This window comes from Triplophysa rosa, linkage group LG6 (genome assembly GCF_024868665.1).
Source record: "Triplophysa rosa linkage group LG6, Trosa_1v2, whole genome shotgun sequence".
Taxonomy (NCBI): Eukaryota; Metazoa; Chordata; class Actinopteri; order Cypriniformes; family Nemacheilidae; genus Triplophysa; species Triplophysa rosa.
Window position 1 is genome coordinate 2399290 of NC_079895.1, and position 19319 is coordinate 2418608.

General features: G+C 38.4%; 1 protein-coding gene across 3 annotated transcripts in view; it reads left to right on the forward strand.

The window, feature by feature from the left end:
* Nucleotides 1–1425: 1425 nt before the first annotated feature.
* The window catches only part of LOC130555923 (potassium voltage-gated channel subfamily H member 7-like), a 64344-nt gene continuing 46450 nt past the window's right edge, over nucleotides 1426–19319 (forward strand). The window contains exons 1-2 of one of the 3 annotated variants that reach the window (XR_008963157.1): nucleotides 1426–1987; nucleotides 2850–3080. Coding sequence is in view for 2 of the 3 variants with exons in the window: in XM_057336488.1 (XP_057192471.1) it covers nucleotides 1912–1987; nucleotides 2850–3080 (307 nt within the window). In the remaining variant the exon portion in view is untranslated. The remainder of the gene's footprint in view (nucleotides 1988–2849; nucleotides 3081–19319) is intronic. The other 2 variants (XM_057336488.1, XM_057336487.1) reach the window with 2 other exon arrangements.

Consider the following 19319-nt stretch of genomic DNA (forward strand, 5'->3'; position numbering starts at 1 on the left):
TCATGCTGTTGCTATACTCTCAGAAACGTACATTACCGCAGCGGCTGAACTGTGCTGGAAACCATTCGACTTTTGAGAAGGATGGCGAACCAGATCTGTTGTCACCATTATGTTTTCACTTATGACACCGCATCTCAAAATCTAAAGAAAAATACACATATAAGTGCAAAAAACGAAGCATAACGGGACTATTGCAATGGTTTTGCATTTGTGACAATATTGGCATTGCTGTAATGCATCTGGACTTTTTTACTTTAGTTTTTATTCCTGTTGTTTTTAGTGGCATTTTCTAAGAGCATTCAACCTTAAAGTTAGATAATTTGGACAACATCTTATTGGTCTGAGTGGGTTACTATAGCAACAGTATGCCCGTCCAGTGCTTTCTGTAAGCATCAGCATCGCCAACAGTGTCAACATCAGTGCTAAACCCAAAGCAATAACTCTGTGATGTGTTTTAAAGGGCTTCTTTGCCTTAGGTTCATCAACCTTTTTTTGTGTGGGTTGTGGTAACTGTACAACTTGGGAATTTTGTCATTAACATGTCTGATAAACAAGCCTTTAACAAAACCAAACATTGAGTAAGGCTGAAATGTGACGGGGCATTTTGGGAAAAGAGCAGCAGGTGAGGTGAAGGGCTTTTTGTTGTTGTTTCAGTTGTTTGCATTTCAATGCTGTCCGGCCCCTTGTTTTTCTCAATGGAGCAGATGGGTTTTCAGCCCTCACAGAAATACTGGGACAGATGTTTCAGTCTTCAATCTCTCTCGGTTTCTTTTTTCACTGCAATTGAAGCTGCGCACATGCAGCACGAGCTTGGCGATTAGCTTGAAATCTCCAGTAGGGCATCTATGGATTAATGCAAACGCCCAGCGGTGGAAAAGCCCATTCAGTAAATTTGCATCCTGGTTACGAGGTCTGGGTACTAAGGGTTAGTGAAATAGAGGCCTGGTGGTCATTCAGGGTAGGGATACGGGGGAGGCCGGATCAGGAGCGTGTTCAGCACCATGGACAGGTCACTTGATTTGCGGCTGTAGTTATTTTACAATAGACACATGCTGAAAAATGCCATTTATATGGCGAATTATTATGTTTGCTTGAATTAAAAAAAACCTCTTAGTCTTTTTCGTGTACATTTTTTGCAACCCTTGTTTTTTTTTTTCAAATGTCAGATCTATTTCTATTTTCTTACAAATACAGATATGCATTTGGCAGATGCTTTTATCCGAAGTGAAATACAGTGCATGCCTCTTGGGATTCAAATGCACAACCATTGAGTTGCTAATGCAAAAAGCTCTACAAAGCGAGCAATGGGAATTACATTACCTTTAGCTATAGGAATTACATGTGTAATATTTTCTGATTTTTGTCTGAAATTTGTTCAAGCTACTTCGTAACAATGCACATTGTAAAAATGCTATGGAAAAACGACTGAATCGAACTTTAAGCTACTCGGTTACTAAAACTGCAGAGAGTCACGAGCTCAGTGACTCTGCCCCCTTTACGCGTCATGGACGGAACGAGCGCAATGTGCCTGAATCTGCGCCGGGGTGAGTTTGGTTTCAGTCTGGGGCGGAGGAGCTCAGCCACAGCCCCTAGAGGCGGATAAACACACAGTCTTCCGTTCGCGTTCAGCACCACCACGGGACTCCATCCATCCGCGGACAGCGATGCTTCTCCACCCGAATCTCACCCGAGTCGTCCTCGCGTCCGATTCCTCTCGGTGTCGGGTTCGGGGAGTTCAGCCAAGGTTCCGACACGCGTGTGACCACAACCACCGTATCTGAGTTAACATCAACAAAAGGTGGCCGAAAGTGGAGAGATCGCGCGCTACATCTGACAAAGAGCTCGTGGTTCAGATGTAACTTTGTGGAGGAAAACGGGTTTTCGTGCGCACATCTAAAGACTGTTGTCATCATGCCTGTAAGGAGAGGTCATGTCGCTCCTCAAAACACGTTTCTTGGAATAATAATACGGAAATTCGAGGGACAGAGTAAGTAAAACACATCAAATATATACTCGTTTCTTTTCATAGTTGTGATAAAGAAGTAATGCATACAGCTTGCAGGTTTAAGCCTGAACATTTAGAAAGAGTAAATAATTGTCTCTTTTTGTTCAATCTCCAGTTTTGTTTGGTTTGTTCTATATGGTTTAATATAGAGGTTTAAAGCGCAACAACGATACAGAAACAACAGCATTGCAGTCTATAGAACATAACTTGTACATGTAATCTAATATTATTTTGAGAATCATTAGGGGATCAGAGAAATGTCAGGGACAAAGAGAGAGACGCACACAAAGGCTCTCCTGATAATGGATATCATTCTTTGTGGAAACATGAAGACTGGCACACGACAGCTTTGCTTTTGCTTTTATCGCTGCTGTTTACAGTTCAGTTACATCTGTAAAAGACCATGTTTACATGCACAGCGTTATAGCATTGAAATGTATGAATGACAGCATGCTCCTATTGAGATAAAACACGCGCAGAGTCGACCCACTACACGTACTGTATACTGTGTACACGGTATATATCTTTTTTTACGTCTTTATGCAATGCAAGGTTTATATACGTACACATATGTACGTTTTTATGTTGATATATTGGAAAATTATCAAATAAAATAATAAAGTCTAGTAACACATTTTAAAGTATAATAAAATTATTAATGATATATACAGTATATAGTTGGGTAAAATGTGGGCAAACCCAACCGTTGGGTGTAAACGTCCAAATTTAACCCAACCATGAGTTGAAACAACCCAGCAATTTTCTAGAAAAACCCATGGGTTGCCATATGTACCAAACACACATTTGGAATTCTTACACGTGTTGTGCTTGCTTGTTTTTACAGATAAGAAGTTTATCATAGCTAATGCCCGGGTCCAGAACTGTGCTATTATTTACTGTAATGACTCATTCTGCGAGATGACAGGATTCTCACGGCCGGACATCATGCAGAAGCCTTGTACGTGTGACTTTCTGCACGGGGAGCAAACAAAGCGACATGCGATTGCCCAGGTGGCTCAAGCACTCCTGGGGTCAGAGGAACGGAAGGTGACCATCACGTACCACCGCAAGGACGGTAAGTCTAAACTGGCTTTGCTTTTGGGTCATCGGTACCCAAAAAATGTCTGTCAAACCGTACTGTCTTAAAAATACTCTCCACTGCTGATTGTAGTTTTCACCATGTTTTTTTTCCTTGAGCTTGACATGATGCATTCTGGGATTGTCTTGTCTGTGAAGGATATTTACGGTACTGGCTTAGCATTTGTCAAAAAGAAGATATCTATGAAGATAGCTGAATTATGCTGTCAGGAGTGTGAGTGTGACTGTGATGTCTTAAATGCTGTCTAGGTAGGCAGCTCACAAGGTCTTGAAATGGAAAGAAATGAGAGTGTGTCACTGGAAAATCTCTCTCTCTCTCTTCAATATTGTAAGCGTCTCATTTAGTGTGGAGGAAAGCTGATTTCAGCTGAAGTGTGCAGTCAAGCACACGCTCTAATGTGGGCATCCTTACACCCGCCTAGAGCTACTCAGTCAAATTCAGCCCTCAGCCTGTCCAATCTCCTCAAACACACAGGATTAAAGAAAACACACACGCCAGCGTCTGTTTTCAGAGCTCGGATCCGTTTCCTCTCGCTTCATGTTAGCAGCGTTTGAACAGTTACGCAGAAAGATACACAACTGATGAGCCAAAGGTCTGCGTGTGTTAGATGAACCATGAGGTCTCTGTCTCTCTAAAGTGTGAATTATGCTCTAATGATGGAATATTGCTTTCCATTACACTTTGACTTGGATTTCTGATGTAAAATATGTTATCATAAATGTTACTTTAAAGCAAGCACTGTTTCTATTGCTTATGCTTTTGGTTTGTTCAATCCATAACCTACTATTGCATACTTTGTTTGTGTGACAAGACACATCTATTTTAAGATTAAAAACTAGCCCCACCACAGCATACGTTACAGAACTGTCTCTAAAGTAGAATCCAGAACTTTATAGAGACTTGGATGTCTCCCTAGCAACAGCCTAGCAACTGCATAACAACCCACCAGCAACCACTCGATATGTGTAGCAATGCCCTGGCAACCGCACACAACACCATGTAACAAGTAACATTTCGTCGCTGTCCTTTTGAAACCTCGGATGTCCAAATTCGCAGTTATTCAGGAAATGGAAAGAAACACGTTACTTTTTAAATGATTAAATACTGTGTTGTCATAGTTGACTGGCACTTTTTAAGGTTTTTATTGGTTGGATATTTGTATTTAATGAGGTTTTTTATACTTAATGAGGTTTTTATTGGTTGGATATTTGCAAAACCCAGTGACAAACACAAAGAGTGCCTAATAATAATGACTTATTATGGCCAAAAATATGGCACGAAATATGGAGATACAAGGTTTCAGAAGGACAGCAGTGATTTGCCTTTCTTTTAGAACATTTCAAATTCTAGTTTTGATTTGATTGCATGAAAATAAATCATAATTGTGTCAACATAAATACAACCATATTATACGCTTTCAAGTAATGAAGTAAATGCACTAATATAATTCATGCCTCTATCAATGAAAACCCGTAATGAGGAAAAGCATTAGTGCAATTCCATTGTGCTACCGAGCTGCCATATGGCAACACAGCAATTTGTCTATAATGGCTCCGAGTTGCCATATGGCAATGATCGTATATTCTCAATTAACTGCTAAACGATGTTATAAGTCGATCGTAGAACAACGACAACAATTTACTTATCGTAGATCCAGATAAAAATCCAGATGCATGAGAAAATGTGCACAACTTGAGCATCTATTTAGCGTTTCTCCTTCCTGTAGGGAAAACAAAAACAATGTTAGAAATAAATACGAATTCCATGCATCTTAACAGCATTGGTTTTTGGTTACTTAAGAGAATGCTTTTTGAATTATAACCATGTCATTTGTTCTGAATAGCTAGAAAAGGGAAGAAAACAATGAAAATTTAATTATTCCTGACGCTCAGTGGTAAGTGCATGGCACTAACAACGGCAAGGTCGTGGGTTCGATCCCTTTGGATAAAAGCATCTGCCAAATGCATAAATGTAAAGGTATCATATCTAAAGGGGTTAACCACACTACAGGCATCATAAAAAGCCACATACGGGGAGAACGAGTAAGTCAATGGTTCCCCCTGCTCATAGAGAAGGTCTATAACAATTCTAATAGCCCCAGCTAGAGATGTATGTATAAAAATCTTTTGTTTAATAGCAGAGGTGCCATCATTATCGCCTTTGCCGTTTCAGACGAATAAAGCAATTCAATAGCAGCGGGTGTGAAAAGGAAGGTTATTTAAACAGCTATTTCCCCTGTACATGGATGTTATTGAGAAGAGTTTTTACTGGTGTAAAAGTGGGGCTAAAGGCAGACCGAGTCTCATTAAGGAATCATTAGAGGTTGGGTTAAAGAGAGCTATCAGTCGAGAGTGAAACTCAACACTCTGTACACACGGCCAACAATACATCACATCAGCTGAGCTCACCTGAGACATCAGCCCGACTCTACCAACCTGGTGCTGGCTCTTCATCTGATGATATGAATTATAAAGAAGGTGTAATTAAATTTGAGAGAGATAAAGCACCTCGATGAAGAGGACTGATCCTGTTTAAGACACCGAGCGCCTTTGAAATGAGCTGATCACCATCTCAGAGGCTTTGTTTTGCTCGACAAATCCTAAACAGGTTACCGTGTTATAGATCCTAGAGGCGGCTGGTATAAACCAAAATCGAATACTTTCACAATACAACTGAAATTTGCCAGAAATATGGTATATATTAAATTAGAGATGCACCGATATATCGGCCAATAATCGGTATCGGTCGATATAAGCGATTTAGTTTGTAAACAGCCGATGATGAGGGCTGATATATCCTGTCAGTCTTAAAGAGGACAGGACAATGCAACAAATCTGTGCTCTGTATATAGAAAATGTTAAGAAACATCACCATTTTGATGTTCAATATTAATAGTCGATAGTAATTATATGAATTAATCACATTCAAAAAGGTAAGAAATATAAATGTAATCTTCAGAATCGGTATCGGCAGATATCACTGTGAATAATCGGCTAGCGTAACGGTGGAGAAATTGAGTATCTCTATATTAAAAACATGGCAAATAAAAATGCTATATCCAGTTTGAATATTGCAAAAAAGTGCACATTTGCATAGTGCACCACCAACAGCACAAATAAATGTAAAATATTCATTAAAAATAATACAATTTTTAATAAAAAAAACAACTAACAATACAATTTAACACAATATCAATATCATTCATGTTCAAATACAACTTTAAACAATGCATAAAGCCAAAATAAAGACATACAATGACTTAAAGGTACAGATCACCCAAAAATAAATTCTGTTAGGATTTATTCACCCTCACGTGGTTCAGTGGAACACCAAAGAAGACATTTTGAGAAATGCCTTTCTGGTTTTGTGTTCATACAATTCAAGTCAATGGAGGCCAAGTGTTGTTTGGTTACCAACATTCTTCAAAATATCTTCTTTTGTGTTCTGCAGCAGAAAGAAACTCATACAAGTTTGGAATGACATGAATAAATGCTAAAAATATTTTTTTAATTTTGGGTGAACTATCCCTTTAATAACTTTAACAAGTTCTTCCTTGTCTAGACTTGTTTAGGACACGTCCTGCTCTGCAGTTTCACATTACATCACCCTTCTTCATCGCTCTCACTGAGAGAAGATGGCATTCGTAAAGACTTCACACAAGACACCTCTTGCCCCCGAACACCGTTTTAACAAGCAGCTTTACATCGAATCGATTTGCAATCCCTAAGTCGCTGTGGAAGCAAATCAATGTGTGTCTGCGAGCCCAGACTCATTCCGCGGTCTCGTTCAGCCGACAACACACATGACCGCACCGCAAATCTGTCGTGACCCCGGGTAAGGAGAGTTTATTTAGGACTTCCAGAGCGCGGTGCGGATGAAGGGGTTTGTGGGTAATGGGCTCTGATGTCAGAACGCTGTTGTGGAGCATATGGAGTTGTCAGCACGTGTGCAGTGTTAATGGAATCTCTACACCAGCGTGCCCTGACACCGCCAGCTCATGATGGTTTATGACACTCACGCAAAGCTGAGATGTGTATTTATTGTTTATTTATGAGGTTGCGTGTTAGAGGTGTTCATGAACAGAGTCTGACAGTGGCGTAACATGTTTTGAAAAGTGGTGGGGACAGAGATGACAAAAAACAATACTTAAATAAATTTGTTTCTGTAATAACTACTCCGCTTTTCGACTCTACCCTGCTGAAAAAAAACCATCAAAACATACCTAACCAGCATACAATTTATAAGCTTTTTTGCCCGTGGGGACCTCAATTTTGGTCCCCACGGTGACACGAGTCCCCCTTGAGTTGGTGTGCATTCAGGTTTAGGTCCCCACCGGGATATACAAACATGAACACACACACACACTCTCTCTCTCTCTCTCACACTCACTCCTTAGCTTGCTGGCTCACTTGCACAAACACACACACTCACCAGGGGCGGTTCTAAGGGATGAGTGGATATCCGGGGCTTAGCCCAGAGACCTCCACATATGTGTTCCAATACAGTGGCGTAGCAAGTCAGGTCCAGGCCCATATGCAAAAACTTTTAACGGGGCACCTCGGTCTGTTCGCGACCGCGTTGCGCATTACTGGACATTGGTTGTTTACTCAGGTTTGTTATTTAAATGTTAATGCGCTCAAATAGTAACGGCAGACCCCAAGGGAGCGCAAACTCCCAAGTGCCAGAAAGAGGGAGAAAGCGTCTGCGCTTATAACCCTGTGGTTAGTGCTCTGACATATAGTGCCAGTGCGCTTGCAGCACGATTCCCGTCTCAAGCGTCTTTTGCCGGTCCCACTCCCCGGTCTCTAACCAAAGCTTTCCTGTCTTTTCTCCACTGTCCTATCACATAAAGGCAAAACGCCCCTAAAATATAACTTAAACAAAAAAAGAAAGAGAAAACGTGTTTTTACGTGCAACATGTGAATGGCCCTAACAATTCTATGATAAAACAGTTATCAAACATTAAACGTTTAGCTGCTTTCATCGCGCCGGCTCTTTCACAGTTAAAGCGGACCTTAACCTCGGCTTCTGTCAGTAGCAAATCCCGCCTCTTTCATTTGTTTGGTTACCTCAATTAGATTGATATTGACGAGCTCATATAAATTAAACTTCATTCCGTTTTGACACAGCAAGGTAAACAAGTAAGTGCACAATATACACTATACAAAAATAATAATAAGACAACGTATTAACAACAACCTATACGTGAGCGTTGATAAAAACATTTAGTGACGAGAAATTCATTTATTGGCACTTACATTAAAAACGGACGTCCGCCTTAAAGTTTTCCGCTATATTTATTTGATTTACTTTTGAAATTTGACCGTTGCTCGGCTCCCGTGGCATCATGGGATAGATAAGTGACCATCCGATCCACACTCACGAATCTCGGCGGAAGTTGTAGACCATCCGGGTATTTCTCGCCTACTGTTTTTTGCATACTGAGGTTTCGGACATACTGTTCATGACTCATACTCATTTTCGCCTACTATATAGTATGGAAGTAGGCGATTTCGGACGCAGCGTAAATGTTTTTTTTTTCCCAAGAAGAAGGACCCACTCACATTTGCCCATGGGTAGACGTGCAAAAGATTCAAAATGTAAACGGCCCCTAAGTGATTCGTACACGGCATGGTAATAAAACATTCGGTGCTTTACTGAAAACATTCGGGGCTTCAGCCCCCTTAGCCCACCCCTAGCGCCGCCACAGACAATCGCCGGGTATCACTCACCGTGATGGGTTGGGCCTTGGGGGCTCGAACCTGGTCTCTCTCTCATCCACAGGTGAAGGCAGATGGTTAAGGGCTCTGCAGGTACAGCGTAACAGCAGGTGCGGGATGGTTGCTCCTCAAAAGGCCGGCATGCATTATTAAAGGTCCATCACCTCTTTGGTTACTCTAGCATCTGTTATGAAATAGTGGCGTGTGTTTGGCTGGGTCAAAGTCAAGTGCGTCTGGCAGAGAGAGTGAGAGCGGTCAGCCAATCAGAATACAGCTAATGGTGTTATCATTCAAAACATATCGAGTTTAATTTCAGATCAGGTGTCATGACAACAGCGCTCTCCCGAGTTGTCACTGGTGTGACACGGGTGGACATTGTGTTCTTGTTATGAATAAATACAGAAGTGCTGACAGGTACCTGAATATATTAAAATCTAAGCTTTCCTAAAAATGACATCAAATGCTTTCGTATAAGACAGCGATTCATAAGTTTTCAAACGAAAAATAAACCAGCTACTGAGCAATAGTACAGAAAAAATCAGTGGTGAACAACAGTAAGATAATGATGCGCCGTCAGAGACCTTTTTCAAGAAAGTTTGCCATCATTTGACTTTTTTACGCAAAGGATTAGTGCGTAAAGTAACCTGCAATTTTATGTTTCAAAAAGAGATGATGACAGAAAGGCACAAGTTACGGACTGAAGTTTCAAAAACGAAAACTTCATAGACTGTACTCATCCCATGTGTCCTTCCAACCAAGAATTACGGTCTTTCCTCTGTAAAACACAAAAGGAGATGATGTCATAATCAGTCATGTGACCAATGAGAACCATTAGTGTTTGCTGACACAATATCAATCCTGGTGTGATGCCTCTAAAGTTGCCATTTTTTAAGAAATGTAAGAACATTGGAGTTCCAGCAAAAGGTGAGCATTTTCAGAGGATTTTATTTCTCAGAAATAAAAGGTCTCGGTTATATTTAATTCAAGCATCAACTTATTTTTTACATGTTCCTCCTTTACTGTTCCTTAAAACACACTCAAAAGGGAGTAGTTGTACAGTAAGATCTTTACCATTTGGATTTAATTACAGTAGATCTCATATACATATAAAACACATACAACATTGTACTATTATAAAAAACACGCATCCAACCATAAACACAAAAGTCACCGGGGCAAAAGCAGATCATACGAAAACATGAAGAGATTGTATGAATTGATATGCATTAGCCACCAATGCAACCATGTAAAATAGTTATGAATTGCAATAAGATTATGTTGGATAATTTGGTCAAATAAAAATGTTTTGATTATAGGAAAATCTTAAAGGGACACTCCACCCAAAAAGTGAAAATTCTGTCATCATTTACTCACCCTCAAGTTGTTCCAAACCTGTATACATTTCTTTGTTCTGTTGAACACAAATAAAGATATTTGAAAAAATGTGCTTCATTGACTACGATAGTAGGAAAAATTATTGTATCATTTTTTTTGTTCTGTTGAACACCAAGTAAGATATTTTGAATAATTTAGTCATTTAGCAAACAGTTCTAGATTTTCCAACATTTTTCCAAATATCTTTCTTTGTGTTCAACAGAACAAAGAAATGTATACAGGTTTGGAACAACTTCATTTTAATTTTTGGGTGGAGTATCATTGTAAAACACCCATTTGCTTAATGCCCCATTAAAGTACATCGAAACTGGAGGTTTCATATAGAAAATAATCTTATGTATTCACCATATACTCTGCTTAAAGTTCATCACATTTACTTTCATTCGGCACAAATAATAAGAGCCCAGAGCATTACTTCAGGAGCAGCATATGAAGATGAGATTAATAAGGGCATATGTACATCAGGACGGCGCTGCTAATGAAACAGACCCGCTCGACTAAGGGAACCCTTTTTGAAAGCCATCCAGAGGCAACCTAAACCATCTGTTCCTCTACCGCTGCCAGCATCGCCCCGCACTCCTCCTCTCAGCCCTTCTGAAGCCAGATCTAATCTGACTGGCACATGGAAAGGGTGAAACAGAGAGCGTAGTGGTTCCATTATACAATCCGTTTTTAGAACGAAAGCTTTTAGAGCGGCAAACCTTTCTTGGGAATTTTAGATCATTGCTCTAGATTGTCCTTCCACTGACTTGAAGTCAGATCAGCAGAAGAAAGGCTGCATATGAAACTGAGCTGTCGTGATGTAGACAACATCTTCGTATGATGGCACATACTAAGCCAACTAGTTTAATTTAATTAATGTTAATAATAAACATTTATGAATCAATCATCTGTTTTTGTTACATTCTTTGGAATACTTGATTCTAATTGGTCGATTTAGCAGCATTCACATTCAGCGGTGAAATATTTGATAATGATATTTGATAGTACATGTAATGTTCATGTAATCTAATAAAATATCTATTTAAATCAATATTTTAGGTTCATGTATTAATCTATTTGATTTAGGTGTGATAATATACAGTCAGTCGGTCAACAACAGAATAAAGTCCTTCAGGGTGTTTCGCCAACCTTTAAACCTGCTGGGGTTTGTTTTGCAAAACTGATCGACAGACTTAACATTGCTTACATAATACTAGTTTTGGTATTTTGGTATTTTGAGTCTTTTGTTTTGAACTCGAGCGTTACATAACGCAAAGCTTTTCTGCTCTGAATTCAGACTTATCATGCATTTCTCATCTTTTGGTTTGCTTCCATCAAGTCCAACTAAAAGAGAAAACAAAAATAAATATATGATATATATAATAAATATATTTATATGAATGATCATTTATAAAAATATATATTTTTATTACATTTTTAGCTAAATCAACTGCTAACTAACTAGAATATTGTTTCAGATACTTCTTTCCTGACATAAGATTTTTGGTGGATTATTTTATTTGCGGAATGATATACCAGATTACGTTTTTTTTATTAAGTCTGAACGTGTCTAAAGTCCTTCCCATCTTCATATAATACCTGCGAAGGGTACTTGTTGACACTCATAAAGACCCCGACCAGTATTTAGAAAACGATCATTCAATAGCAGTTTTTTTAAAATGTTTTTTATATATTTTACATCAATAAACTAAAGTATAGACCGTGGCACAAGAACACCAAAATCATAAGTTTGATCCCCAGGGAATGCACACGCTGAAAAAATGTATAGCTCGGAGGCACTGAAAGTCACTTTGTGTAGAATGCGTGATCTTATAAAGAGTGATTGCACATTACATAACATACCGAGTTGCAATTTTAACAAAACACTGCTTCAAGACATAGATGAGGAACGGAATATAAGAATGTGACAAATGCCTTCAACCATTTCAAAACATGACACATCAAACCTCCCAGTAGAGGATATCATCACAATCCTGCGTGAGTGGAACAGCCAATGGGTTTGCTCATAGAGTGGGCGTGATGGGTGATCCGTCTGAAGGGCGACATGAAGCAGCGCTGATGAGAAATGAAAGTAGGCCAGTGCTGTCTGCCTGGCAGTTGCCCCGGTAAAACCACAGCGAGCCACATGGCCACCAGACCCCGGATCCCCTCCTCCATTGCTTGTCTCTGATTGGTCGAATCCCACGGCACAAAACAGCCCCACAACATCAACACAGTCAGAATGCATTAGAGAGATACACTGGGGAAAAAGAAATGTCTACTGTCTTCTCATGGCCATTGAGTTTTAATTGTCTCTTACATTTTTTAGTACCACCAATACATAAAGATTCACTGGTGTTTTGTTTTTATCTTTTTGTTTTACTTATTTTTTACAACATGCGCATGCTCATCTTCACTTAAATCACATGAGAGGTTAGTGAGATTTAGTGTCTCTTTAAAGAGCATCACGCTGTGAAGATATTACCGCCTCTCGTGACTATGCCCTGACTCGGTACCTTTCTGAAAGTAGGTTATCTAACTTACTAGCATGAAGAAAACCAAAAATAAAACCGACTCAATAGAAAGTGTCTATTATACTATATGTGGTATTTGTCTATTATTACTACTATAAAACAGTACAACATATGCAATATATAACATAGTATAGAGAAAAAAACTGTAGGATATTAAAATATTTACTATAGTAAACTATACTAAAATTGCTAGATAGATCATACTGTACGTACAACAGTATAATATTTACAATAGTAAATAGAGGTGGTAATATCTTCACAATATTTACAATAGTAAATACTATAGGATATTTTAATACAGTTTACTATAGTAAAGTACTATAGTCTGCTACAGTATTTTGTGTATACTTTTGTTCATTTTTAATATCAATATAAATATATAATATCAACATAAATAAACAGCAGCGGAAATTAAGAGAACATTATTTCATAATTTACTATTTATAGGTATGTGTTAAGGTAAAATGATCGTTTGTGTTTGATTTTGTGAACCACTAAGAATATTTCTCCCAAATTTCAAATAAAAATATTGTTTCTAGAAAATTGCAGAAAATGAAAACTGGAGAAACAGGTGAAAATAACAGTAAATATGCTCTGTATATTTTTTATACCTCAAATACTGCAAAGAAAACAAGTTCATATTCACGTTTAAGCAATACAATAGTCATATTTCTACATGTATTTATAAAGGTCAAAAATGTTTTTTTAAGTGATAACCTGGATTTTTATCACAGCTTTCATGTGTCTTGTCATGCTGACAGACTTTCACATTGCTGTTGGATGACTTTGTCACATTGCCTGAGGTTTGATTTTGCTGAAACTGAGGAAGTACACAGAAGGATGTTAATTGTTTGGAGGGATAAGTCACGGTAAGAAGTTTAGGAAGCACCTCTCTCAGAGATACTCATGCGCTTCCGCAGAAGCGATGTTCAACATCAGTGGATTAAAGTAGTTATCTGATCGAGATTACCCAAGCGTACGCCGTAATCAGATTCTCTCGTGTGTTCATTCAGAATTCGATTGCTTAGACTCTCGTTGGCTTTCTCTACCATAATGGATCTCAGCTGCTGTAACACTGAGCCGTCACCTTTAAATTGCATTACGGTTAAAAACACAAGCGCGAATGAGGAAGCTGCACTCTTCACCTGCGGTCATTAGACTCTGATGGCTTGTCTAGCATATAAAGAGCCTCTCGGTGGAGGGAGTTACAGAGTGAAATCCATCCCTTCGCTCGGTAATGACTTCACATAGTCTTTCCTGAAGGTATGACCATTAGGGGCCTATATTTAGCCTAATGCCTTCACAAGCCGTAACTCAACCAGCGAATAAAACCAAATCTCCCCCTGGGGATGCAGCACGTCACTCGCCCGTGTCCGAGGAGGACAAAGTGGCTTTTTAGAGAAATTACAAGAGGGGTCTGGGAAAAGGTGTTTATTTAGCATCTTCTGATTTTTACTTTTGGGCGAAAAAGATCACGTTGCTCTTGTAGGCAATTGCTTTGTCACCTTGTAATGCGTTGCAAATAATGTTTGGCGTAACGGGAACGATGAGACTATGGCATGTTTTAAAGCACCGCTCAGCTCCTGTCATGACACTCGGTCTGATAATGAAGTGCAGGTTTCTATTAAAGATCATCACGTTTGGACCCGTCGCATCTGCCTCTGAATAAAGTCTGTAAGATGATGTTGCAGCACTGTGGCCGTATTTGCTATTATAAATACAAACCAAAAAGAAGACTCCATGAATAGAGTAAATGTTTCATGACCAGTGTTGGGCAAGTTACTCTGAAAAGTAATTAATTACTAGTTACTAACGACATATTCAAAAGTGTAATTAGATTACTGCACAAATTACTCTCTCCAAAAAGTATTTAATTACTTATTACTTTCTATATCCTTTATATCAACCTTGATTAGTTACGTGATTCAAGGATAGACGTGAAACGGCTCTTTTAATTCATTTAAATAAATAATATAAAACTACATAACATACTCTTATTAACTGACCAAAGTATTACTAATGTGAGAATTATACATTAAAGCAAGGATTTAGACTTTGCATTTTGATGTCAATTCCACTATTGCACACAGTATTTAGTTTAATTACATCAGAAGTAACTGTAATAAGGAAAACAAGAGTAATCCTTTACTTTACTTCAAGGGAAAAGTAATTAAATAAGTAACAGTACTAATAATTACTTGGTAGCTAGTTACACCCAACACTGTTCATGACAGGTGATGTCATGCCTATAAGAAAATTAAATATTGAAATATTGAAGTCCTAGATAGATATGAGATGAAATGGAGAGCATATGGAAACTTTTGCTTAAGTCTCATCTGCATCTCATATAATGTATTTCTCATAAGAAAAGAGGCAGAAATCTCACAAATGTCTCCATCAGATTTGTCAAGTCTGCAATCAAAAGTCAATATTATTGAAGATCTCAATATGAACTCGAACATTTCTCATTAAATTTACCCAAATCCCGATTATTTGACCTCTACAATATTCAGTTTACACCTACATGCACTTCATGTATTTTAACAATTGTCGACTTTGTTTCTATTTTATGAGAAACAAGTAGATTTTTAGATAAAACACAACTGAGCAACAAATGAGCAACATTCGAGCAATAAAATAAAATTTGTCCTCGGGCAGTGACAGAAGTCGTCTTGAGCGATGCTTTTTGTCACAAATAGACAACAGCTAAATAATTCATTTGTATAAAATAGTGCAAAACACAGTTGAATGAAATATTTATGGCGCTCTTGATTCACCTGTCATTGGTAGGTGTGGCACAAGGTTTATTTTGGACCCTGAGGGTGTAGGCCAACAAGCTTTCCTCCAGAACGTCTTGAGTGAAATGCATACTTGTGTATTGATGTCTTCGATGTGCCACAATGTTTTAATTATTGATGGTGGAAATAGCAATCTAATGAAATTTCCATCATCTTGAAAGAGGAACTATGTTTATATAAGCAGCCTTTTCAGTGCACGAGACTGCAGCGAAGTCCAAAACACACTGCAATTAGTTTCTATCTGTTCTCAGTTTCAAAGTGAGAGTCATTGACGCTTCAATTTCACATGGGCACGCAGGTCTCGGAGCAGTGAGTGACCATTTCCAAATGGAAGAAACGGATAGATGTGCACACTTTGACTGAATGGTTCTCTGTGGAAGCAAAAATGGTTCTTCTATCTATGGCATCGCTGTGAAGAACCATTTAAAGCGATAGTTCACCCAAAAATGAAAATTCTGTCATCATTTACTCACCCTCAGGTTGTTTCAAATCTGTAAAATGTCTTTGTTCTGCTAAAAACAAATAAAGATATTTGGAAGAATGTCAGTGAGCAAACAAATCTCATCCCCCATTGACTCCCGTAGTATTTTCCCTACTCTGGCAGTAAATGGGGGATGAGATCTGTTCGGTTACTGACATTCTTCCAAATATCCTTATTTGTTTTTAGCAGAACAAATAACTTTTTACAGATTTGGAACAACCCGAGGGTGAGTAAATGATGACAGAAGTTTTCATTTTTGCGTGAACTATCCCTTGAAGCACCTTTATTTGTTTTCACACTGGTCCCAGTACAGCGGCGGTTTTAAACTGGGAAAAATTGGGGTCTCTTAGGTTGATCTTAGTGTTGATGTTATTCTAGAGAGCGAATTCAGTTACAGTTTGATATCTCAGTTAGTAAAAGATTGATACTGTAAATAGGCCAGTTTGAGAATATCTGAATCTGAATGGCAAATCTGCTTATAACCTTTTCAACAACAATAAAAAAGTTTTAGTTGATAAGAAAATGTTAGGAATTTGTTTAAAAAAACATAATTGTTTACTGTAGTAAATTGAAGTACACTGTAGTTGTATATTATAGTAGGACTCAGGAACACTACAGTGCGATACAGTAAATACAAAAGTATAATACAATTTTTTGTCATGTGGGATCTATGGACAACTGTAAAACCGATCACTTGTTAAAGCAAAAGCAAAGTTAAAGCTCACTTCCTGAAGTAGCACATTGTTAATACTTACATTTGAGCAATCGTAATATTGAAAATATCATACTGTCCAGTATAGCATACTGTACAGGTCTCAGATCAGGCGGTCACTGTTTATTTGTGAATAGAGGGTTAGTTAGATTATGAATGAATGAGTGTTTTGTTAACATCATCTTGACAGCTGAGTGTAGTGTGCGAGTGAAGCCGAGGAGTTCCTAACTGACGTGTTGGATGCTGAAGGCCCCGGGGAACAGAAAGTGTGTAGTGAGCTGGAAAAACAGCGAGTCAGTGAGGCTGAAGACGTCTGTCATGCGGTACATGTAAGTGCAAAAGTCCACTTGCTTTTTTCCATATTTGTTGATGTACCTTGAAACGGATAGCCTGAAGTGCTTCTCCTTTTTGGTTGTTTGGTTGCCTGAAGTGTTTGAATAATTAGACTCACGTTGTTGATCGTAATCCTATGTGCATCCTGAAGCGAAACGCCATTGTTCCCTATGGCACAGAATGTAACGGAGCTGGCAGAGATTTTAGCGGAAGGACGTCATCGCTCCGTGTGCATATATCCCATACAGTAAACTCTTAAAAAATAAAGGTGCTTCAAGGGATAGTTCACGCAAAAAAGAAACTTCTGTCATCATTTACTCACCCTCAGGTTGTTCCAAATCTGTAAAAAGTTATTTGTTCTGCTAAAAACAAATAAGGATATTTGGAAGAATGTCAGTAACCGAACAGATCTCATCCCCCATTTACTGCCAGAGTAGGTAAAATACTACGGGAGTCAATGAGGGGTGCGATTTGTTTGCTCACTGACATTCTTCCAAATATCTTTATTTGTTTTTAGCAGAACAAAGACATTTTACAGATTTGGAACAACCTGAGGGTGTTTTGGGTGAACTATCGCTTTAAAAGGTTCTTCACAGCGATGCCATAGATAGAAGAACCATTTTTGGTTCCACAGAGAACCATTCAGTCAAAGGTTCTATAAGGAACCATCCTTTTCTCACTTTTTTATAGTCTGGAGTGTAAATTACTAAAGATATTAAAATAAAGTATTAAAAATGTTCTATGCAAACTATAAGGAATGTAAACTATAAGGAGAATTTAAGGAGGCTTAGCTAAAAATAACAACACATTTTTATTTGTATATGCATGTTTGTGTATTAGAATAAAACCCATATTTCCTCAAATGCTATAGTCTGCCTTTAAAGTTTGGCAGCTGCCAAAAAATTCTTACAAGTTTATTATTTTGTCCCTTTGATACCATGCACATCATATTTTGATGGTTTGCTTGAACATAAAGGAGCATTAAAAGCAAATCACGTGCAAATATTCCTTCCGGACATTACTTTTGGCCGCTGTATGTGTATACATGAGCGCGCGGACGTGCCAAGCTTTGTTACAGGTGACTTTCAGCGTGGTACAGGATGTCAAGAGACCTCTTCATTGAACTAGCGTTTGTCCATCTGCCTCTGTTCTCAAAGCCCAAAACAAACAGTGATTCAAGCCAGAAACTGTAACTACTGTTGCCCACATCACAACAAGAGGCTTTAACGCTGTACTTAACCCAAAAAAAACAACCAACCACAATCACAAAGAATCAAACTAGCCATCAACATCTCACTTGTAAATCACAAAAACAGCACATAATATTTGGACTGTTGTCCATTTCTTTTTTCCCATAAAACCCATTAAACAGATTACAAAACTATAATACAGTTACGCATTTGGCAGGCGCTTTTATCCGAAGCAACTTACATTGCTTTATAGCCTGTACATTTGTTTTTGAGTATGTGCAATCCCTGGGATCGAACCCATGACCTTGGCGTTGCTTCGCCGTGCTCTAACCATTGAGCTACAGGACTGGCTGTTTGAAAACAATGACATCTAATAACATGAGACTAGTCCATCTCTCTTGGCTGTGACTTTCTTGACGTCTTTCTCTTAACGTGACCTCCATCAGGACACCGGATCTTCTCCATCACTACGTTTACGGGATCTTTTATCAGTGTAATGTCGTCTGTGGTGTCGTTTATCCTGATGAGATACCAGAGACCAATTACACACAGTTTACTGTCGAGTTAATGACACCAAACACTTACTATATAATTATCTTTAATCCTTCCTGATGAGCCACGTGAAACATCCAGACATCTGCTCGAGCGCATATCAACTGCAAGAATTACATTTATTCTGCGCCCGAGCACATTAAATTTAGTCAAATTATTAGTTGTTTAATTATTAGTCAACTCGCAGGTTTTTTTACCAGGTCATCAACCCCACTTTCCATCCTGTTATAGTTTATGAAATAAAAAGTTTCCATAGTAACATCATTCTGCACAAACACCACCACCACCACCAAGTTTTAGTTAAACGGTTTAGTTAATTACTGAAATCAGTATGATTAAATACAGTTTTTCATGTAAAGATCAAAGTTAACACCCGTGTATTCTCACTAAACAACTCATTTTAGATTTTTATTTCAACCCTGTTCATTTTCTTGTCATTATGTCAATAATCAAGTTTGGTAACATTAACTACATTAGTTTACATAAACTAACAATGAACCATGCTTGAAAAAAATTCT